We start from the raw sequence: 24078 nt of genomic DNA, 5'->3' as shown, positions 1-24078 counted from the left end.
TGCCTTTCTCTTCTCTTTTTGAAAGGGTTTGTGTTTGATTAGTATTACTAATTCCTTAAATGTGGATAGAATTCACCAATAAAGAAGGTCATATGGGCATGGGCTTTCCTTTGTAGAAAGATTTTTTAAAATAGTTTTTTTTTTTTTATTGATTTCAGAGAGGGGAAGGGAGAGGGGGAGAAAGATAGAAATATCAATGATGAGAGGGAATCATTGATCGGTTGCCTCCTGCATGCCCCACACTGGGGATCAAGCCTGCAACCCAGGCATGTGCCCTGACCAGGATACAAACCATGACCTTCCGGTTCATAAGACGATACCCAACCACAGAGCTACACCAGCCGGGCAATATTATCTCAGTTCTTAATACTTCGTTTAGAGTACTAATTACAAAATATTTGTAATTTTTTCCTCTAAAATAGAGCATTATTTTGATTTGATTAAATAATTTTTTACTTGGCCCATAGTTGTAATATTTTGGGTGTATTAAATTTGCCATGTGAAATAGGCTCTGTCTATTAAACATAATCTATACTAATAGTTTTGTCCATTTTTTTAGATTAAAGTTTAAAATTTTTAGTCCTTTTGAGAATATTTACTGTTTTTTTAAACTGGATTTAAATTATTTTTATATTTGCTTCTTCTTAGCGCTTTGGTTTATTTTAATGTATGCTATATGTCTCTTATTGTTCCTACTTATTTCCATCTCACTTACCATGGTGAGACTGTTGTTCATTTGTTTGTTTGTTTAAAATGGCAGAATGATTAAAAAGACATATCACAGTAAAAATGAACCTTTGTGTTTACCGTGTCTCTTACAAATATTAATAATTAACTTATGTGTTACTAATTATCTGCTAAAAAGTTTTTCTGTTCTTAATGAGTTTTTGTTCCATTGCTGTTTCTCATATTTTTTTGTTTGGGATTCTGTTCAGGCTGTGGTTTTTGTGGCCTGATGACACCCTGAGGAATAAGAGGTGCAGGCACAAGTGTGGCTGTCTCGGTGGCTGCAGATTCTTTGGTGGCACAGTGACTGGCCTAGATTTCTTCAGGCTTGAAGAGTTGACACCATCCAGTAGCTCTGCATTTTCAAGCACGAGTGCAGAGTCGGACATGTACTACGGACAATCTCTGTTGCAGCCTGGGGAGTGGATTATTACCAAGGAAATTCCCAAAATGGTAGATGGTAATGAAATGTGCTAATCTTTTTCATCTTTATCCCTATGCCATCTGAGAGGAGTTCATGGTTACTGTGTGCAATTCAATTTTTTGAGCTGTCTCGGAGGTAGGATTTCATAGCCTGCCTTGTTTTGCAGGTGATTGAGCTAAAGCCAGGTAAGATGTGAGGTTTTCAGATTTATGCAAGGCAAAAGTAGGTCCACTATTCGTCTAGACATATTCTAAATATTTCCTTTTATGTCATCATTTTCCTGGGAGCCAGCTTCCACAGATACACTTAGGAATAGTTACGTTTTAAAGTAACGGTTGTTTTACCAGTTCATTTCAATAGGAAAACTTAGCAACAGTCATATTTATACCATTGGCCCCCCTGTTATCAATTATTTTGGCAAAATATTCTTATCTCTAAAATCAAACTTGTCAAGAAGAGAAGTATGGTCTTCCCATAGAGTCTGTAGGATAGTTGCAAATATATGCATTTGGTATGAGCAGTGAATGGTGTTCACTGGATATTAGTTTTAGATTTATCTTGTATCTTTGCTCTAAAGACTTCAGATATGATTTTTCCTCTGGGTTTCTTAGTTGTATGTCCCTACAATTAAGTGTAATAATTATTGCTTAAGTTTCTATGCTGTCAACAAATGAAATGTAGAAGTCTTAATATTTCACCAATATTTAGTCTTATTTCCTTTGTTCATTCAAAACCGTTAACTTAGCACTGCCTTAGTGGAAAGAGCTGGACTACATATCTACATATGCCTAATTCCTGTTTAAGTGACTTTTCACTGAATAGTAAGATAGAAGTGTGTACACATTATTTTAAGGTTGTTTGACTTTAGCAGTTTGGCTTATAAGAGCAGATTATCTTATAAAATCAGCAAACACCAAAACTTCTTGACATGGGAAGGAAAGAAAGTTGCTAAGTACAATTTAAATTCAGTTAAATTGTCTTCTTATACTATTACCTACTTACATTTGAATAATGTTGTTTTTAAACATTTACACAGGCATTTTCTCACTTAATCCCCAAACTACTATCATCCCGGTTTATAGTGAATAAACTGAGTCTCATCACTGAGACTAAGGTGCGTGAAGTCCATAGCCACGTACATGCCTGAGCAGAAGCTAGAATCAACCCCTTCCCATCACGTAATCTCATAGGGCTCTTATCACAGACCTGAGGATGTGTTCCCGATCAAAGAAAACATGATAACCAAATGCAATCATGTATGATCCTAGATTGGATCCTATACTGGAGGGGACAGAATGCTCTAAAAGACTATTGGTTTAGCTGAGAAAATTAGAAGGCATGTGGTAGTAATCTCTATAAATACTAAATAGTTAAGTCAGTAACTGTACGGGGGTTATTTATTGTCCTTAGGAAGTAAGCCCTTGAGTATCTAGGGTAAAAGACCACAATGTCTGCAAATTTCTCTCCAAGAGTTCAAAAAGTATTATATATATTATATGTAAATAGAGTAAATGGGGCAAAATGTTTAGGAAATTCCAAGTAAAAGATATATGGTGGCTTTGTGCTTATTCTTGAAAGTTTTCTGTAAGTTTGAAAATTTTCCAAATAAAAGTTAAAAAAAAGAAGACAAAAATTCACTGTCTGTGGATTCTGGATCCACACTTAGGTAGATACTTTGCTTTATGAAATTATATACTTGTGCTTTTAAAAAATGATTATACTTCAAAACAAGAAATTGAATTAAGTTGCCATGTTATTCATAAATTGCTTTTGAAATTACTGTGTTCACATAACCTGCTTTTGTTGGTTGGTGTAGGTCATATGAACAGCATGAAGAGGAAAGAATGGGAGAACAAATCAGGAGGAATGGAAGTGGAGAGGAAGACTCAGCACCTGAGCCTGCAAGTCCCCATGCGCTGTCACAGCTCGTCCTCGTCCTCAGATGACAACAGCAGCTCCAGTGCGGCCCAGCCTTTACTGGCTGCGGACAAGGAAAGCCCCTCTTCTGTGGCTGATGACCCCGTGCCTCAGAAGGAATTCCTGCATGGGATGAAAAGAGATGACGGCCCAGTGAGGTCAGTTACCAAGTAGATGTGGGAACCTGCTCACAATAGGATTATAATTGCTTCAAATTGTGACCAGAAAAACTTCTTTCCTCTCATCTCACCTACTGTAGAAAATGTTTTTCTCCTCTTGAACAAGTTTTTAAATGTCCATTTGCTGTTGTCTCTTTGATTATAAAAGTAGTACATATGTATTCATTACAGGTATTAGGAAAATACAGAACAGTATAATGATAATAAATATTTCTTGTTATTCAGCCTCTCAGAGGGAATTCTTGTTAACCTTTGGGCATTATCCTAGACTGGTGAATATTTTTGTCCTCCTCTTTCTTTAATGGTTGACTCCTCTTTTCTTGAAACACACTTTCCTCTTGACTTGAGGGCACATTTTAGGTTCTCCCCCTTCCCCTCAGCTAGTCCTTCTCAGGCTCTGTTTCCACGTCTTCCATTTTTTTTCTCCCTTCTTTTTCTTCCTCTTACAGTGGCCATTTATGAAATGTTGCTATCCCTCAGAACTCTGTGCCCTTTTCTCCATTCTCTATACTGTCTCCCCAGATGGTCTCTGTTTGGCTTCAATTAAGATCTGTAGCTCACATCTTTATTTTTTTTTATATATATATTTGATTTTTTACAGAGAGGAAGGGAGAGAGATAGAGAGTTAGAAACATCGATGAGAGAGAGACATCGATCAGCTGCCTCCTGCACATCTCCCACTGGGAATGTGCCCGCAACCCAGGTACATGCCCTTGACCGGAATCGAACCTGGGACCCTTCAGTCCGCAGGCCGACGCTCTATCCACTGAGCCAAACCGGTTTCGGCTGTAGCTCACATCTTTAAACTCCAGGCAAAACCTTTGTCTCTCTAAGCCCAGTTATCTTCTTGATATATCTGCTTGGATGTTACACAGTGACCTCAAGCTTGGCATATGGCCTTGTGCCTGTCATGGTCAGCTTGCTTTGCTTCAGTAAATGGCACCTTTACATCAGTTGCCAAAGTTAGAAGTATTAGAGTTATCTGTGACTTTTTTCTTTCCTTCAAGTTCTCTCAGTTAATCAAAGGTCTCTGGTGCATTTTCGTGGACAAGCTTTTAAAGGATATGAAAAAAATAACATCACCTAATGAATAGATTAATTTTCATGGATTATGGATAGATAATATTCATGGGTTTCTTTAAGTTTTGTTGTTGTTTTTGTTTTAAGCTTCCTCATGAACACATTGTTTTGTTACTTTGTATGGCTATTTTATTGTAAAATTTTAGATTTTCTTCATTTGTTTGTAAAATAAATGATTAAAATGACTAAAAGGATTTTATGATTACTTTTCTTTACATTTAGAGTAAATGATATGATAATACAGTAAAGGTAATAGCTTTGTTTTCTATTTTAGTGTTCCCACAGAAATTTCAGGAAATAGCCCCGTGTCTCCTAATACTCAGGATAAGTCAGTAGGTCAATCCCCTCTGCGGTCTCCCTTGAAACGACAAGCCTCTGTATGTTCCACCCGACTTGGAAGTACCAAGAGCCTGACTGCAGCTTTCTATGGGGACAAGCAGCCAGTTACAGTTGGAGTCCAGTTTAGTAGTGATGTCTCCCGAAGTGATGAGAATGTACTGGACTCACCAAAGCAGAGAAGAAGTTTCGGTTCCTTTCCATACACACCATCAGCAGACTCTAATTCATTCCATCAATATCGATCAATGGATTCCAGCATGTCAATGGCTGACAGTGAAGCCTACTTTTCTGCCGCTGAAGAATTTGAGCCTATTAGCAGTGACGAAGGCCCTGGGACCTATCCAGGTAGAAAAAAGAAGAAAAAGCAGACCCAGCAGATTGACTACAGTAGGGGTTCCATATATCACAGTATCGAGGGACCACTCACTGGCCACGGAGAAAGCATTCAGGATCCCCGAACTCTGCCATTCAAAACTCACCCTTCCCAGGCTTCATTCGTTTCTGCACTAGGTGGCGAAGATGATGTTATAGAACATCTGTATATTGTAGAGGGTGAGAAAACAGTAGAAAGCGAGCAGATCACTTCTCAGCAACCAGTGATGAGTTGCTATCAGACTTACCTTACTCAGTTCCAGGTGGTTAACTGGTCAGTGAAGCACCCAACACACAAAAGGACTTCCAAGTCCTCCCTGCATCGGCCCCTTGATCTGGATACACCAACCAGTGAAGAAAGTTCATCATCATGTGAACAGTTCTCTGTTCCAACTTTTAAGGTATAAATCAAATCATTAGTTTTTACACTGATATATTTATTTAGAAAAATGGATTTTGAAGATGTTTTCACAATTACTCAATCATTTTAGCTACCTTTCTGAAATCAAGGTTTCATGTATAATAGTAGGTCTCAGGGTTAGTGGTGGGAATTATAAAGTGAAGTATATAAAATTGAGGAATAGTTAGATTTGATAGTCACAATGTTAGTCAATAAATGTAATAGTTTCTATGTACACTATACTCTTAAGATTAGGATCATATCTGTGAATCCGTATTTTCTGTCTCTTAAAAATAAATTTTGAAATTGTTTTTTGATAGTTGGTGTTCTAATCCATAACTGCTTCTCTGCAAATTCAGTCCCATTCCCTTGAAATTTGATGTCTTATAATTTAGTATGACTGGCTATTGGCCAATTCTGTAGTGTATTCTGTAAATGGCTTTTTAAAGAATAGTTAAAAATAAGTTAAAGTAAATGTAGTAACAATAGTCAATATGAAAACTATTTTATAAAGTTATACATTTATAAGAGAATTTTTAATGGGTTTAGACCAAAATTAAGCATATGGAATCTTATGGAACTGATTACATATATATATGCATTTATTTAAAGTGTTTTAATGTATTCATTCTTAATTCATATATTATTTACCACCGTGTGCCCAACATATAATGAAGGAAACTATGGAGCTTATAGTTTAGGGGACAGAGACACAGTTAATAGATAAATGGATAAGTATATGATTGCAAATTGAGAAGAGTCTTGTGAAGATAATCAAAGAATACTGGGCTGAAAAATAATAGATTGTATTGACAAGACAACACTTAAACTGAGGTAATATTTAAACTGAAACTTAAAGGATAAGGAATAGTGGAGGATTAGAAAACCTAGGGCAATTACATTCAGGGCACAGGGATCAGCCTCGCTGATTTGCTAAGGAAGGAAAGAAGTTAGTTTGTTTGAGACCTGGAGAGGTAGCAGGGATCTGCTCCTGATGAGCTGTACACCTCAGTAAAGGTGACAGAGCAGGCATCAGTAGTTAGAATTTTATTTTAGTTTCATTGAGAAACTTGTAAGAGCTCTAAGGAAATGTGATGTGTAGTTTGTGGAACTGCTACTAAGTGGAACTGAATTGTCATTAAGCAAGAGAGGAAATGGGGTGACCATTTACTTAGGATACTATGGTAGCAGTCTGTGCAAGAGATGACAGGTTTGGGCTTAAGTAATGTTGGAAATGTGATAATGGAGTTGAATATCCTTATAGATATTGAGATATATGTATGTGTGTGCAACATATATTGAAGGAAATAGGAACATTAGTAATAGTTACAAAGTTTTGGTTTTAAGGTTGTGCTCGTTCTCTTCTTGCCAAGATAAATTGCTCATGCTAAGATTTCAAAATGTTCTCTTTATTCCATGTGAAAATATGTTGGTTTATGAATTTTCCAGTATAAAACTGAATGGTACTTGCTGTGCAGAATAATATCTGAGAGATTAGAATTATTTTAGTATTTTCAATAAATCTTTTAGATTTGACTAGGCAGTCTGGAGAAAATAAGCCAAGTAATTCATATCTTTAGATCACTTTAAAAATAGAACATAGTAAGTAAGAAAGTTATTTTTCTCCATTAAATCTAAGTAAACAGCTAACATTTAAAAGGGTTCAGTTTGGTTGTTCAAGTGTATTGTTTATATTATTTACCTTTTATTGATATTACAATCCATCTTTTTCTATAATATAATGTTTCTATGGGATTCTTTCCCACTTGAAAGTTGATTTTCCCAGGAAGACTCTAAAATTAGCTTAAAGTTAAGCTTAGTGTAAATGGTGCTCCAGAAAACAGACTTGGAAGCACTCCCATTTAAGTCTTGTTGGATAGTCTTTTACTCTCATTGCTGAGTTCTACAGCCCTGCCATTTGTCTGAATAAACTGAAAATGAAATTGCCAAATAAATATTTTCTGTGATTTTTTCAATTTGTGAAATATTTATAGCATATCTATGAAAATCTTATTAACAAGGTAATCTGGATATTCACAAATAATCTGTCTATAGCATAAAATTAGAGGATAATTAATATTAAAATTCTACTCTATAAGCAAAATTTTATATTCTAGGTTATCAAACAGGGGCTCACAGCTAATTCTTTATTAGACAGAGGAATGCAACTTTCGGGATCAACTTCAAAGTAAGTAAAAATTATATACTTTTAAAGAGTAAAGGGTTTTTCTTGATTATAAGACACATAAAGTTTATTCAAAGAATAACCTTTCTTTAATTGACTATAGACTTTATTTTATGAATAAATTACCACAAATAATTCAGCTGTTTGTCTGTGATGGCTTTGCCTACATTATAAGCAATCAGTGGCATTTCTTTTAGCATACTGTGCAAGCCATCACTGGCATAACAAGATTGGAAACTAGTAAGAATTCAGAACTCAAGTTTTCAAGTTTGGAAAACCTACATCAAGTAAATATAACACAGTATACTAAGCCCCCCCCCCCCCCCACACACACACACACACTTGATATATTAACCATCTTTGATCAGTTTTTACTTTAGTACCTCAATGTTCTGTCTTGAAAAGTATTTGGGAGATGAAATGTCTAGTCCAGTCCCATGAAATTTTCAGTTGAAATAAATGCAGGTTTAAGCAGTCACTCATCTTAAGGAAGCTCCAACTCCTGCTATTTTTCATAGTCTTTGTAATATGTACTTGCTGGTTACATTGTATAGAACACCATATACTCCTTTGGAAAAGAGAGCCGTTGACAGCACTGATGATGAAACAGTAAAGGAAGAGTGGACCCTGGATCAGCCCATCTCTCAGACCAGGACAACAGCCATAGTTGAGGTCAAAGGAACTATTGACATTGTTCTGACTCCCCTGGTGGCTGAAGCTTTAGACAGGTATTGATTTTGTCTAAAACTATTACTATTATTTGATGAAATGACAAATGTATGTTATATTATGATTAGTGTATATGATATCCTATATGATAAAACCCTAATATGCAAATTGACCAAATGATGGAACAATCAGCAGAATGACCGATCGCTTGCTATGAAGTGCACTGCCGGCTACTCTAACACTGAAAAAACAGGATGATGCAGCGATGACATGCATGGATTCTGGCTTGCACATTTTGTGGTCAGCCCTGATTCTGACAGTTATAATTGTGTGACAAAGCCAATTGTCTCTGCTTTAGTTTTTCCACCCATAAGATAGGGGAAATGGCACTATTGCCTCAGAAGAATCATGTTATGTACTACTTTTATTAACCAGGGCAAAAAAATGTAGCTGCCATACAATAGCAAGATGCCTTTGACCTGTAAGAAAAGTATGGTCACTGGTGCATGCAGCGTCCTGGATTGTGAGAGGGATATCCGACTGCTGTTTTAGGCCCGACATCCCCCGAGAGGTCCCGGATTGCGAGAGGGTGCAGGCCGGGATGAGGGAACCCCCTCCCAAGGCCTCTAGTATGTTCATAAAGAAGAATGTTGATGATGACTATTTGATTGAGCAAAAATGTAGATATGTTTAAAAATGTCTGTTTCACTTAGTTATCATTTGTTACTTTTCAGTCCATATAATTATATTACAATATTATAAGAATTATATTGCGCCAAAACCGGTTTGGTTCAGTGGATAGAGCGTCGGCCTGCGGACTGAAAGGTCCCAGGTTCGATTCCGGTCAAGGGCATGTACCTGGGTTGCAGGCACATCTCCAGTAGGAGATAGGCAGGAGGCGGCTGATCGATGTTTCTCTCACATCGATGTTTCTAACTCTCTATCTCTCTCCCTTCCTCTCTGTAAAAAATCAATAAAATATATTAAAAAAAAAAGAATTATATTGCATTATAGTTTTCATTTTTTTTTTTTTGCTTTTGGGCTGATGAGCATAAAATGATCACATACCCAGTACCTAATTATTATGTTTGATATTACTATTATCTAGTTTATTTAAGGAGACAAAACGAACATGAATAAACTCTAGAATGTAATGTAATGGAACAGATTCAATAAACTCTAAAGTTTCTCATTTTCTGTTTCTCCTCCTGCAGGTATATCGAAGCGATGGTTCATTATGCTCACACCCGCCATCCAGCTGCAATTGTGGATGACCTTCATGCCAAGGTCCTCAGGGAAGCTATGCAAAATAGCAGGACTACCTTCTCAGAAAATGTAAGAATTTTTTATTCAGTAAAGTATGGCAAACTGAATATTCTTCATGTACATATAATATTCAAACTTGAAAAAAATGCAATGTATTAAAATTTTATTAGGCATTTAAATTGGAACACATGAACATTTCTAAACAGCTTTATATGTCAGTGGCTCCATAAGAGATGGCATATAGAACTATGCTATAGATTAAATAGTAGTCAATTATTTATTAAAATGTGGCTTTATTTTTTTTATTTATTTCAGAAAGTAGCTTAATTTCAGGCCTTTTCTAAAGAGTGTTGGTCCCAAGTGAACAAGCGCTGTCTAGGACTGGTGCATTTGTTTTCTAAGAAAGCAAGCTGCATATTATTTTGACTTTCCTCTATGATTAGATAACTTGTCTCCTAATATTTTTGAGATTATTTTTGTTCACCTCAATGAGCCAAGTTACTGCCCTCTGGTGTGTCGTATTCCATTTATGCCATGGTTCAAGCATGAAGCCATTTCTTAGTAGTCACTTCCTGGTGCTCTTTTGGTGACTCTCCGCTTGACTTTCAAATTTATCTGGGTCATATTTGGACCAGGGCCCAGAGGCAAAGTGCAAGTGAGGCTGATTGTTTTTAGTGATCCACTTACTCAAAATATATACTGAAGCTGCCAACCTGTTTGAACTAGGGGTGCTAACCCAATGGCAGCTGGCATACCCATGGGCATAAAGAGCAGAGTGAATGAGCAGGTTGCTGTTGCAGATGTTGTGGAAATTATGAAATGTTTGTGAAATAATAATTCTACGTGCACTCTTTTTAGTTATCTTCCAGACAAGATGTTAGAGGAACAAAAACTGAGCACACTACCATAGGAATGACTAACCAAGGACAAGCACAGACAGATCTTATCATGAAACAAGATAATGTGACAATTAAAGGTCTTCAAGCTAATGTCAGCATACCAAAGGTAACAATTTAATATTTTTTAAAAAATTTTCTGAAAGAAGAGGATATATATTTTATTCCCTTAATGACTGAATGTAAAAATTAATGTAATGTAAATAAGTTTACTTAAGTAGAATATTGGGCAAGTTATACTAAAATATTCTAAATTCATCCAGTAAGAATTTAATTATGATTATTTTATGAGATTCTGTATTTGTAAGCTTTGTCTTCATAACTCTCAGACACTTAGATACACTATTCCTAACAGTTTTGCCATTTTTCTGTGTATCTTATGTTTGATAATTTTTACTTTTCAATGACATTTATGCCATTTTCTGTGTTAGGTAAACTTATGTTTGTTACAAGCCTCAGTGGAAGAATCTCCAAGTACAGCTTCCAGTAGAAGCATGACTCACATGTCTCTGGTTGCATTGTGTTTTGACAGAATTGCTACACAAGTTCGTATGAACAGGTAAAAAAGATTTCATTAATTTGAGCCATGAGTATCTTGCTGGATGGAAAACAGGCCTTAATAATCTTCTTAATACATAAAACTGGTATTGGAATTTCAAATCTTGTTTTGTAGGTATTTGAAAGTTTGCACTGTTTTTATTCATACTATATTTTAGTAAACACTGAAGAATTTGTTATGAATATTGGTTTAATTAAAGCAGTGGAATGTTTCGGTTTTTAAAAAATGTTTTTTATTGATTTCAGAGAGAGAAAGGGAGAGGAAGAGAGGGCTAGAAATATCAAGATGAGAATCTTTGGTAGGCTGCCTCTTCACGCCCCCTACTGGGGGTCAAACCGGCAACCTGGGCATGTGCCCTGACCGGGAACCGAACCATGACCTCCTAGTTCATAAGTTGATGTTCAATCATTGAGCCTTACTGGTTAGGCTGGAATGTGTTTTTTTAAGCCACTTATTAATTAAATGTTGTTCCTGAACTGTTTACATGTTTAAATGTTAATCATACTCTCTCTCTTTTCTGTGAAGAGGTGTGGTTGAAGAGATTTCAAACAACACTGAACCTGGTCGGACATCACAGTTTGATAGGTATGTCCACACCTCTAAAATGCAGCCACAGTCATCTGGATCTCTCAGATCAAACACCGGAGCAGAAAAAGGCAAAGAAATTGCTGCCAAGTTAAACATTCATCGAGTTCATGGGCAACTCAGGGGTCTTGATACAAAAGGTAGGATTTTACAACAAATATTTTTTCTGTGGCATGTATAAATATAAGAGGATTTTGCAAAAGAAAACATCTTTTCCTTTGAATATTGCTACAATTTTAGTAGTTTAAAAGAAAGGAATTTTCTGCAATATATTAAACACATAGTATTTAAGTATTCCTTATTCACATTCTACGTAGAACAGAAGGTAAACTTTGCTAGGGAAGTAAGTGATATGGCCCCAAATTAGGAACCCATCTGATTTCTTCATTATGTCTGCTGCTCATTAGAGAGTCTGGTCTTTATAGTCTTTCTTACTTTTTTAAATTGTTCTGTTGGCACAACTTTATTGAAAATTATTAATTACAATATCAAAAGTAGATAACCAAGTCTGTAAAATACAGCAGCAACAAGAGTGATAGTCATGGCTATGCCTCTTAGAGTTCCTGGTGAGGTAAGAGAGAAAACTAGACACGTCACATACCATTTCAATATTTTTGACATAACTCTGTGCCTATGCTCATTTAGAAGCTAAGTGATCTCAGATTGTCAGAGATTCAATCCAGAAAGAAATGCGTTTATTAGTCTTAATTGATATGGCTGCTATGCTAATCTCCATCTGGGATAGGTGACGAGTCCCGAAATAACAAGTCATTTCCTTGAATTTGCTCACTGTATTGTGTAGGCTCTGAAGGTTCCATAACGGCTGTCTGTGTTCTGGGTCTGTGTAACTGCTGAGGCTTTCTCAAGGCTTTCCAGAGAAAGAGATTGTTCCCGACTCCCTGAGTTCTGTAATCCTAACACTGGTGCAGAATACAGCAGCTTGTATAGGAAAAGTAGTTTGCACTATTAGCCAGTTTGTACTTTGGTGTTGTATAGACTGCAGGCAGTAACTAAATATAATTTTGAAAGGGACACTACCCAGATAGAACTTACCAAAGACAAAACTCCTAAAGAAATTTTAAGGAGATCATTGTGTAAAGTTGTAGGAAAAAAAATAAATGTCTTTGCTTATAGGTACATAAGATATCTTTGAAAAGATACTCAGTAAATCTAATGACATATGTTACCTGTAGGGAGGAGAAATGTATGTCTTGGGGTTTTACTGTGAACCCTTTGTACTCTTTAAGTGAGTGTATTACCTAATCAAAAAAATGTATAAATCCAAGTTAAGTCCTCACCTAATACAATATTTCAGAATAAGTTAATGGAATTAGATAAAATATAAATGTAAAGTATAGTATTTTCTTGGTGGAATATTTTATAGCTATTAAAATAATAATTTTAGCCCTAACCGGTTTGGCTCAGTGGATAGAGCGTCAGCCTGTGGACTCAAGGGTCCCAGGTTCGATTCCGGTCAAGGGCATGTACCTTGGTTGCAGACACATACCCAGTAGGGAGTGTGCAGGAGGCAGCTGATTGATGTTTCTCTCTCATCGATGTTTCTAACTCTCTATCCCTCTCCCTTCCTCTCTGTAAAAAAATCAATAAAATACATATATTTTTAAAAATAATAATTTTAACAATAATAATTTTTAATGACTTGAAATTATCGTGGTTACTGTTGCATAAAAATTGGGAACAAAGCTGGGTTTGTAAAATGATCTCTAAATAGCTAGACGGAAACTTACTCCTAATGTAATAAGCCAGTCATCTATGGATGATAAATTTATCAGTGTTTTTTTAAATCTTTTTTGTTATGTTTTTCTGTATTCATTAACTATAATCAGAGAAATTTTAAAAAGTAAGGTAAGAAGTAAGAAAAAAATGCCAGGAACTTGGGATGTTCATTTCTACATTGCATTTGGTAAGCAGTGAAATATTGCAATGACTGTGATGAATTGTAGTTATATAGTATATGTTAGCATAAAGCCATTTTTTAGTAAATGCTGTTATTGTATTAGAAAATAATGTTTTTTCTAAAGCTGGATAATTAAAATAATTTTTTATTTTATAAAATGATGAGAAAGTATTTAAAAATAGTGTATTATGAAGTTGAATTATGCAGAAGCTTTTTAGCTTTAGATTTATAGAGTACCATGTAATCTTTCAGAAATGAATCCATTCTGCCTTTGGGCAATTATTTGTTAATTCTGGATTCATCTTTCCCCCCCTTACTTCAATGTGATTCTGGCAATTTGTAAGCAGTACAAAGTTAGGCAGCATTACTTTTGAGTTGGTACATTTGTTTATTTTTCTTTTTGACTAAGATATCTTTTGAACGTAACCACTGTGCCAAATGTTTACATTGTTTGTTTTAAAAATATATAAAACCTCTATCTTTAAAAGTGGTGGTTTTGTTCTCTTTTGGTGATAGATATCGGCACCTGTGCCATCACTGCGATTCCCTTCGAGAAGTCCAAAGTCTTATTTACTCTGGAAGAGCTGGATGAGTTTACTTTTGTGGATGAGACTGACCAGCAAGCTATTCCGGATATAACTCGAATGGGTCCCAGCCAAGAAAAATGGGGTTGGATAATGTTTGAATGTGGACTTGAAAATTTAACCATAAAAGGTAGGTTTTTAAAAAATAATTCTGCGTAAGTGGGTACAAATTGGTCCCACGTTGCTGAAATACTTTACACTCATGACTTTCAATAGTCTGAATCAGCAAATTCAAGCTGAAAGTGTGGTAGCTGGGATTATTTACCAGGGGTGGATGCCCCATCCCGATTCCTCCATTGTGTGATCCAAAACTAGCAGAGCATCTAGACATGTAAAAGCCTCAGTGTCTGAGAAGAGTAGTCTTGGCTCAAGTCAAAGCCACCCAGCTTTTGAAAGCTTGTGTCTTTGGAAACTGGATCTTTGATTAGCAGAGCTTTACCATTTAGGATGAAAATATTTCAAATCCTTTATTCAGTGAGACAGAGTCTGACTTACAATTATGTGTGTTTTCTTATACATTATTGAGTAATATATTAAAATATGAAGGCTGACTTGTGTATAAGACTTTTAGATTTAGTCCTATCCTATCTAATAAAAGACAAAAAGGGTAATTAACCGTATCTCCGCTATGCTTCCCGTTGGTTAATCAGTGCCATATGCAAATTAGCCACCATCCAAGATGGCGGCTAATTTGCATACTGCAGGCAGGGCGGGACAGTAGGAGCCGCCATTGCCAGCCACCATCCAGGCCCCTGTGGGGCAGCTGCCTGTCCACTGCCTGTGACCCTACTGGGTCCAGGGCCGCAGGCTGCTCCCCGTGTACAGCCCTGAAAGCCGCCTGCCTGCCGCCCGTGACCCGATTGGGTCCAGGGCTGCAGGCCGGCACCCGTGTGCAGCCACAGAAGCCGCCTGCCCACAGAAGCTGCTTGCCCGCAGCCCTGTGCAGCTGCAGAATCCGCCTGCCCGCGCTTGTATGCAGCCGCGCCCGTGTGTAGCCGCAGAAACCTCGGGCCTGCGCCTGTGTGCAGCCACAAAAGCCGCCTACTCGCACCCGTGAACAGCCCAGGAAGCCGCCTACCCACTGCCTGTGACCCGATCGGGTCCAGGGCCGCAGGCCGGTGCCCGTGTACAGTTGCAGAAGCTGACTGCCCGCGCCTGTGTACAGCCCTGGAAGCCGCCTGCCCGAGTCTGTGAGCAGCCGCAGAAACCTCGGGCCGGGGCCCGTGTGCAGCTGCAGAAGTTGCCTGCCTGCCGCATCCCACCATGATCCACTGAGACCAGAGAGCAAGGAGAACTTCCGCCCTTGAGTCAAAGTGGGGAGCGGAGGCACGGCCTCCCCTCCTAAAGTCGCCAAAGTACAGGATCTAACCTAAGCCACATCCTCTGAGACAGCCCGGCAGGCACCACTGACCCTACCTGCAGGCCGGGCCCCCCTCCCTTCTCCTGTCCCTGTACAGCGCCCATAGCTCCCCACTGGCTGAGTCAGGCACAACAGGTTTGCAGCCACAGGTGCGATTTAGCAGCTAATGAAAAATACGAGAAGGAACAAATGAAGCAGCTACTGCAGTGGGGAAAAGACATTCATCAAATTCTTTGTCTCTGGGAAACTGAGGCAGCCAGCACAGGCCCCTGCACAGGACGAGGCTTCTGCTTCTAAAGAAATGTCCTGGGTTAGAGGTGAGGGGGTGCTGCCTTTCCCTTCTCTGAGCTCTAGGAGGAGTCTGTGCTCCCCCTCCTGGTATTCTTAACACCCAGAGACCCCTCCCCAATCCTGGCAGGAATGTTCCATGCTGACCGCCTCCAGAAAGCAGAGAACAAAGAGGCACTTTTTGATTTCAAGCCTCTAAACCAGTGGTTCTCAACCTTGGCTGTACATTAGAATCACCTGGGAATCTTTTTAAAATCCTGACTGTGACCCTCCCCTCCCGCTGAGTCATTCCCTAAGGCAGCAGGAGACGGAGTGTCTGAGAGCAGCTACATAGCTTTGTGGCCATGACCAAGGCACTAAGATGGTATTTGTGCAATGGGGCTGAGGAGGTGTCAGAGGACCTCACCCCAGAAAGCCCAATACCTATTTGTGTGAGAGAAGGTGGCAGGGAGGGAGGGAGGGAGAGAGCGAATTGGACTCAAGAGGCCTCAAGGCCCAGATGAGGAGAATATACCAGGGATCAGCATGGACTTGAGCTCTGAGGTGAGGGTCAAGGGCAGCTGGGTGGGGGCCAGCCCATACAGAAGACGGAGGTCCAGATGTTCTTGACCCTTCTTGGTTCTTTGGCACCTCTGCCTGTGATATAAACTGTCTGACATGGAAGTACAACTCCAGAGAAGGAGGTGGGGAACCCAAGTTAAATAATATTTTGTTTTTGTTTTTTCACTTGGCAGAATGGGTGGGGGCTGAAGTTGAAGTTAGGTTTGGTTACTAAACAGTAAACAAAGCAACATTTCTCGCACACCTGACTGTGTGGTCTGAATTTGCTGCTGCCTATATAAACAGAGAAAAAGTTATAAAATGAAGTACTAATCTCTAGGGTTTAGGTCAGACCGAGGAGTAGTGCCACTCAGCCAGAAGCTGGCTCATGGCTGGCCAGTGTAGAGGTAGTGGCAGGAGCCTCTTCCACTTCCATGGCAGCACTAAGAATGTCCAACTAACAGTTTAGGCCCGATACCTTGGGCCTAAACTTTAGTTGGACATCCCTGGAGGGTTCCCTGGCTGCCAGAAGGATGTCTGACTGCAAGCTTAAGCCTGATCCCCTGGGGAGTGGGTCTAAGTCAACAGGTGGACATCCCCCAAGAGGTCCTGGACTGCAAATGGGCACAGGCTGGGCTGAGGGACGCACCCCCCACCCCCAGTGCACAAATTTTTGTGCACTGGGCCTCTAGTATAATAATAATAGTAGTTGTATATTTATAGATAAGGGCAAGTTTTGGTGAGAATAAAAGGGATCTTTGTGAGATTTTAATTTTTATCTTTATGGATACAGTAGAGTACATCACTGAGATACCGAGTGTTTTAATAAATACATTCTCGTATTTATATAGGAGGAAGACAGTCCGGTGCTGTTTTGTATAATACTTTTGGAACGATGGGCAAAGCTAGTGTCACAGAAGGGGGTGGAGTGCTGACATCCAATAATTCTTCTGATTCTCCGACCGGCAGTGGCTATAACACTGACGTCTCTGATGATAATCTTCCTTGTGACCGAACAAGCCCTTCTTCAGACTTAAATGGAAATTCTGTTTCCGATGAGCAGGTTGGTAATAATGCTTTGGAAACATAACATAGAAAATGACGTACCAACTCAAAATTAACTTCTGAAGTATATTTGCTTGTCTTTTTGTAGTTTGGATTTTGCTTAAGTCAAGGCATTTTGATGATTACACTGCTACTAGAGCAGTGGTTCTCAACCTGTGGGTCGCGACTCCTTTAGGGGTCGAACGACCCTTTCACAGGGGTCGCCTAAGACCATCGGGAAACACATATATAATTACATATTGTTTTTGTGATTAATCATTATGCTTTAATTATGCTCAATTTGTAACAATGAAATTGGGGGTCACCACAACATGAGGAACTGTATTAAAGGGTCGTGGCATTACGAAGGTTGAGAACCACTGTACTAGAGCATAATTTTTGTAGGCACGAATACCTAAATATGTTTATATCTATAATGGTATCTAGCATAATACTGTGTTCATATTAGGCACTTAAAATATCTGCTGAATTAATGAATTAATAGAATTTCAAAAAAGCAGGCTTTGTTTTTATATTGTTTGAATGATTTTAGCAGAATCACTTTTTAAATAATTAGTTTTGTTACTGGTAATATTTCATGTAAGTTCTTAATATTTTTGTCATTATCTGCCAGTTTCATTTAGGGTCCTGAAGAATACCTTCAGTGTCACTCATTTATTATTTTTATTAGGGTAGAATTTCATAGTGATGAGTATAGGAACAGCAATAATGAAAATATTTAAAATTCTAGATTTCTAAAGAGTTGTGTCACTGATTGGTGACCTGGGGCAAATTATTTTCCCTTTCCTGAGTTTCTTCATCTGTAAAGGAGTATTGTAAGGACATTGCTATTCTAAAGTTGTGAAGATTGGAGGAGACAGTTCACAGGAAAGGCTTAACTCAGTGTCTATCACACAGTGAGAACTTGGTAATGTATGTGTACTATATGTTAAATAGACTCCTAATGGAATCTGAGGCAGCCTTATCTTGAAATACTTAAATATTTCTGCAGCCAGCAATTTTAATAAAAATACCAGGTGTGGGGTAAATAACTTCTCATCAGTTCAGATCAGGTTTTGATGCCACATTTACAGAAAAATATTAGATTTTATTTTTTTAAATCTTTATTGTTGAAAGTATTACCATAGGTCCTCCTTTTCCGCCCATTAACCTCTTCCAACCCTCTTCCATACCTTCCTCCCCAGACCTTCACCACCCCATTGTCTGTGTCCATGGGTTATGCATATATGCATACAAGTTCATTGGTTGATCTCTTCTCACCCACCTTCCCCTGGCTTCCCTCTGAGGTTCAACAGTCTGTTCAAGCTTCTATGTCTCTGAGTCTATTTTTGATCCTCAATTTATTTGGTTCATTAGATTCCACATATGAGTGAGATCATGTGGTACTTATCTTTCTCTGACTGGCTTATTTCAGAATGTCATGGATTTTAGAATTGCAAATAAGGGAGTGTGGACTTATATGTAGTACCTGCTGACTTTAAAATCACTGGGGCCTATAGTTCACATTGTTCTGTAACACTTAGGACTCACAGGTGTTTTGTGTGTATTCTTCATTCCTTAATCACCACACAAGAAAATGCCAGTCTTTTCTTTATCTTGACCAATGCTATCTAAAAGTGAATCCAGAGACTTTAAGTAGATGTAAAAGGCAGGAGACTTTTTTTTTTTTTTAATATCATGCTTCTTACCTGCCTACATTTTGAAGGGTGGTGATTACACATCTAAAAGATATTCCCATTTCTCAATATAGCTTTAGAAAATAGCATGTAAGATAACATAAGAATTTTTTGTAGAGTGTTATTTATTTGAAAATGTGTTACAATAGTATTTATTATGGCTCTTTATTTGGAAGTTTGAAATATTCTGTTAAATGGAAAAGGAAATTGATTGCAATAGGAAGCAGAAGACCTTAATTCTACCACCCACTCTGCTCAAGAGTTGTGTGGTTTCTAGCAAGTAACCTCTTTCTCTCACTTTCCTCATCTAGAAAAAATAACTTAATGCCCCTAAACAAAAAGTTTTGGGTGTTCTATTATTTAGGATGAAGGAGTTGAATCCGATGATTTGAAGAAAGATGTGCCTCTTATGCCGCCACCCCCCGATTCCTGCAGCATGAAGCTGACCATCCAGGAGATTTGGTTTAGTTTCGCAGCTCCCACCAACGTGAGGTCTCCCACTCATGCATTTTCTAGGTAAAAAGTCTGAAAAGTGTACTACTGTCGCTTGGTGTTTCTTTATTTAAATGGCATGCAGTTCTGTTTCATGCATGTTTTGAATTACTTTTTGGATATATCTAATATGAGGGCTGCCACCTCTTCCCCATCTTTCCTACTTCAGACTCTCTGTTGACCTTATTGTCAGCTTGTTTGACCATTTTTCTTTTCTAGGGCTTAGTTTTACTTTCACATGTTACCCTGCCATTAACTTATTTTTTTCACCTATAATAGCTTTTTAATATTTTTTCTTTTTTATTATCTGTTCTCCAAATATCATGAATTATGAAGTTATATCTTCATAATTTATCTGGTGGTCAAAAGGAAAAGTAATTTGCTTAAATAAAATAGCTGCTAAGAACAGTAGAGATGGAAGATCATTTGAAATAAAATCTTGACGCTCGTTTTTATAATTTTCTAAAATAAATCTGAAGGCAGCTAAACCTCTTAAGCACTGCGACCCCCGCGGTGGGTGCGTGGCTTGTTCCGGTTGACCAGCTCAAGTCGTCCTTGAACAAATTGGAAACAGAGGGAACGCTGAGACTTTGTGCTGTGATGGGATGCATCATGACTGAAGCGCTAGAGGTAAGTCTTCAACAATACATGGAGATACAGAATTTATTGAAGACGATCCTGACCATTTATCATTGTTGGGAAACATCTAACTTGTGAGTACTTAGTGACTGGATGTCTTTCATTTGTACTGTCTTTAACACATCATTGTAAGCCTGTTATCTTTGCTTTGTTTCAGAATAAAAGTATGCATTTTCCCCTAAGAAGTAAATACAACAGACTTACAAAACTGGCTCGCTTTCTCCAAGAAAACCCTTCTTGTTTACTGTGTAATATACTCCACCACTACCTGCACCAGGCAAATTATTCCACCATCGAGGATGCTACAATGGTGAGTGACTGAAACCATGTGTTAGCTCTGAAGTAGCCTCTGTTCTGTTGAGGAACCATTGACCTGCAGGATTTGAGATGCATATGGGAAGTCCAGAGGAGAAATATGGTTAGAAATACAGGCTCATAGACAACAGCAGGCTCAGATTAATAATTTGGGAGTTGACAACATGAAGATGTTAAAAGCTGTTGACGTGGATGAGACTTCTAGGGATGGAGGGTTGAGTAAGAACCTGGTCAAGGATGGATCCCAGAAGAATACCAATATTAACACATTGCGTACCTCATAGAAATCTCTAAGCCATATGCCAAGTGCCAGTAACTTGAGGACGAAGACTATTTGAATGACCAAAATACAATGTAACTGCAATGCTTTATGGGTTCGTGCAATTATATAGTTTTTTGTAGATTGACCTGCACTGTTTCCACCAATGAGATCGCTTCATTCGATGTGGACTGTGCCGCACCAGCACGGCCAAAGGTGTCTCTGAGTAGGGGGTGAAAGGATTAAGGAAAGACAGACAAGAGAATAATAGCTGGGTCTCTGTGGGACGCTGCTCCCTGAAGAGGAGACAACGCCAGTGCCCACAAGCCGAGGCTGGTGTTCCTTTCATTAGTCTGAGGCTTGAACCTGGCCAAAACACTGTAACCCCGCCCCACAGTGGACAAGACAATGTGTTGACATCTAAGGTCCATAACAGTTGGCGCGTGAAAAACGAGAACACTCGTGAGCGGTCCTTAACAGATGGCGCGTGAAACACAAGAAAACTTGTGAGCGGTACGCAATGTGTTAAATAGGTGGGGAAGGTGGATGGAGGTACACAGAGTGCTGAGGAGGAAAGAATGTCTGGAAGCCAAAGTATAGTGAGTTGCAAGTAAGAGAGTAATCACTAGAGTCAAATATCATAGCAATGTTTAATAAAATAAGGACTCATTTGTGATGGGGGGATATTATGTAATTGTACAAAATAAATATACTATCTCTACCCCTTGAAAAGCACTTCAGAAGGTGACACATACCGAGGGGTGTAGAACTGGAGAAGCTTCCTTCTCCTCGTCAGGCTCTGGTCAATAGAGAATACATGGGAATCTGAAGCCAAATTAGTGGTCAATGTATCCATATTGGTAATGGCCAGTCAAGCTCCTATTTACCTCCAATGCCAGAATCTCCCATAAGTCATGGATATAAGAAAGGTACTTGGCCTGAGGCTGGTAGAATTTCTAGTTTCTACTGCCACCTGAGAGTTGAGGACTGGGAGTCTCCAATGTGAGACTAACTTACCCATGGTGCCGTAGGCAGAGACGGGAACAGAGAGAATGACTGCATTTCCATGGGTGCTCTGCCCAGGTATGCTTTCCATTAAGAGGAAGGACCACTTGAGCCTGGGAATGAAAGGGCAGGTGCAGAAAGTAAATGAGGTTCTTCTAACACAGGGAATTGTAGGAAAGGGGATGGAGAGGAGTTGGATATTTTCTCCTCAGGCTAAGGCTCTAATAGGAAAAAGAGCCAAGTTTTCTTTCTTAGAATCATAACCATGTGAAATCAAATATATTCTAAATTTTATCGTTAATAATACATTTAACTTTCAAAGCAGTTACAAATCCAGCTATATCCAGCATTTACCTATAGAAATAATTATTTTTAATTCTAAAAATAATCTCTGGAGGGAATAATTTCATTCCCTTTTTGCTTAATGAATATTCCTGGTTGTTCAAAATACATTTGATTCTTCAATTGGCAAGAGATAAAGTGGATTGAATGCTTCTTCAGAAGAACCCCAGTCTTGTACCTGCATTTAGTCTTATTTCCCTGGAGCTGCTGTGCTGTTCATGATAGGAGAAGCAACCTTGTGTTTAGAGATTGAGTTCTGTTGTCAGCTCGAAACATTGACTTTCTTGTGTAACCTTGGACAAATTACTTAACATATAAATTCTGGTTTCCTCATTTCCCAGTGGGGGTTATGAAAGTTAAATGAATAAATATATGCAAAGCACTTAAATGGTAACTGTTATTATATAGTAAGGTGACTTCTAACGACATCATTGTTGTTACAGGGTGATGGACTTCCTGCCTTGGTAACCTTAAAGAAAGGGTTAGTTGCCCTGGCAAGGCAGTGGATGAAGTTCATTGTGGTGACACCAACCTTTAAAGGAGTCAACTTACATCGGCCAGCTCAGCCCTTGAAGCCCCAAGCAGCTGTGGACCATGAACATGAAGATGGCTTTGGGCTGGACAATGGAGGTGGTCTTCAAAGTGATACCAGTGCTGATGGAGCAGAATTTGAATTTGATGCAGGTAATTTTGTAAATACTTTAGCTAGATATTATGCACTTGGTAACCTAGTACATGTGATAATTTTAATGATTTGTGTCCCAAATTTGATATTTCAATTGTCATGGTTTAATTATATAAGTATGGTTTGTATTAGTCCAAATAAATGGTAATAATGTTGGAATCTCATACAGATTTGATTCTCAATTTAATTTTGTGAAATATAGCAGACTTCTTCTCCTAACCTATCCAGTCTAAACAACAGATATCTTTGTATAACTAGAATATTTTGAGTTAATCACATTAACCTCTACTTAAAAATTATATCTATCTCTTTATCATCTTGCCCTGTGCCTTTATTTTATTATTTTTTTATATTTAAAGAATAAATATTTATGTTTGATATTGAGGTACTCACTGAATAAGGTAAAAATAAATTACAATGATTGATAAATAACTGTGGTATGATAACAACTAATCAACCTCTGGGTTACTGCTTAATTAGAAAGCATAGTCTTCTAAATATGATCTCAAAAACCTCAGCAACACATAATACCACGGTAATTACAGGAAATGTGTACATTGCAGTGAGAAAGAAGGTCTTCTCAAAGTGATCTGGCACCATGCATTTTATAATAAACTTTCCCACCAGAGATGTCACGCCTCTCTGCTTGTCCTGTGCCTTTAAAGGAGCCTTTGAATTTTACTCAGTACTTGTTCAGATCTGAGTTTATGTAATATTTGGAGGCCTGTACTCATCCTCAGAGTCTGAGAGCCTGACGGCTGTGCCAGAACACAGGCAGTATCCCTGTGTTTCACAGTGTATAGGTGGAGCACACTGGTGGTGGTGGGGGGGGTCATAACTCTTTGTATGGAAAATTAATAATGCAGGCATAAACTCCATGTTTCACATACAACTGTAAACTGACTTTTGCCCCACCCTATACATACTTTAATGCTTTTTCAAAGTTTAATTATTATTATGAAATGTACTATGCACTGCAATTTATCTTATGAGAATTTGAAAAAATATTAGAAGTACCATGGGCAAAGAAAGCAGTTCTAAAATTAGAGCTTTCAGAACATCTACACTAATAAAAGAGAAAAATGGTAGTTGGCGTACGACACTACCCTTTTCATTGGCTAATCAGGGCTATATGCAAATTAACTGCCAACTCAGATGGCAGTTAACTGACAACAAAGATGGCGGTTAATTTGCATATGTAGGCACAATGCAGGGAGGCGAAAGGGAAAGCAGGAGGAAGCCCCCTGCCACTGACAGTGATCGGAAACCCAGGGGGGAGCTAAGAGCTGGGGGTCCTCTGTGGAGGTGAGCAA

The 24078-nt window shown here is 38.4% G+C and overlaps 1 protein-coding gene across 1 annotated transcript in view; it reads left to right on the top strand.

Annotated features, from left to right (window-relative positions):
- KIAA1109 (KIAA1109 ortholog) overlaps positions 1 to 24078 on the top strand; it is a 161351-nt gene that overhangs the window by 59633 nt on the left and 77640 nt on the right. Inside the window, 15 exon segments of the mRNA XM_006762836.2 lie at positions 936 to 1186; positions 2967 to 3225; positions 4601 to 5438; positions 7555 to 7625; positions 8177 to 8350; positions 9506 to 9626; positions 10416 to 10562; positions 10885 to 11012; positions 11538 to 11737; positions 14032 to 14229; positions 17139 to 17350; positions 19393 to 19544; positions 20000 to 20150; positions 20317 to 20469; positions 22524 to 22764. Coding sequence (XP_006762899.1) covers positions 936 to 1186; positions 2967 to 3225; positions 4601 to 5438; positions 7555 to 7625; positions 8177 to 8350; positions 9506 to 9626; positions 10416 to 10562; positions 10885 to 11012; positions 11538 to 11737; positions 14032 to 14229; positions 17139 to 17350; positions 19393 to 19544; positions 20000 to 20150; positions 20317 to 20469; positions 22524 to 22764 — 3296 coding nt within the window.

The sequence above is a fragment of the Myotis davidii genome, unplaced genomic scaffold (genome assembly GCF_000327345.1).
Source record: "Myotis davidii unplaced genomic scaffold, ASM32734v1 scaffold438, whole genome shotgun sequence".
Classification (NCBI taxonomy): domain Eukaryota; kingdom Metazoa; phylum Chordata; class Mammalia; order Chiroptera; family Vespertilionidae; genus Myotis; species Myotis davidii.
The sequence above is the reverse complement of the archived record's forward strand: the minus strand, read 5'-3'. Positions and strand labels throughout refer to the sequence as shown.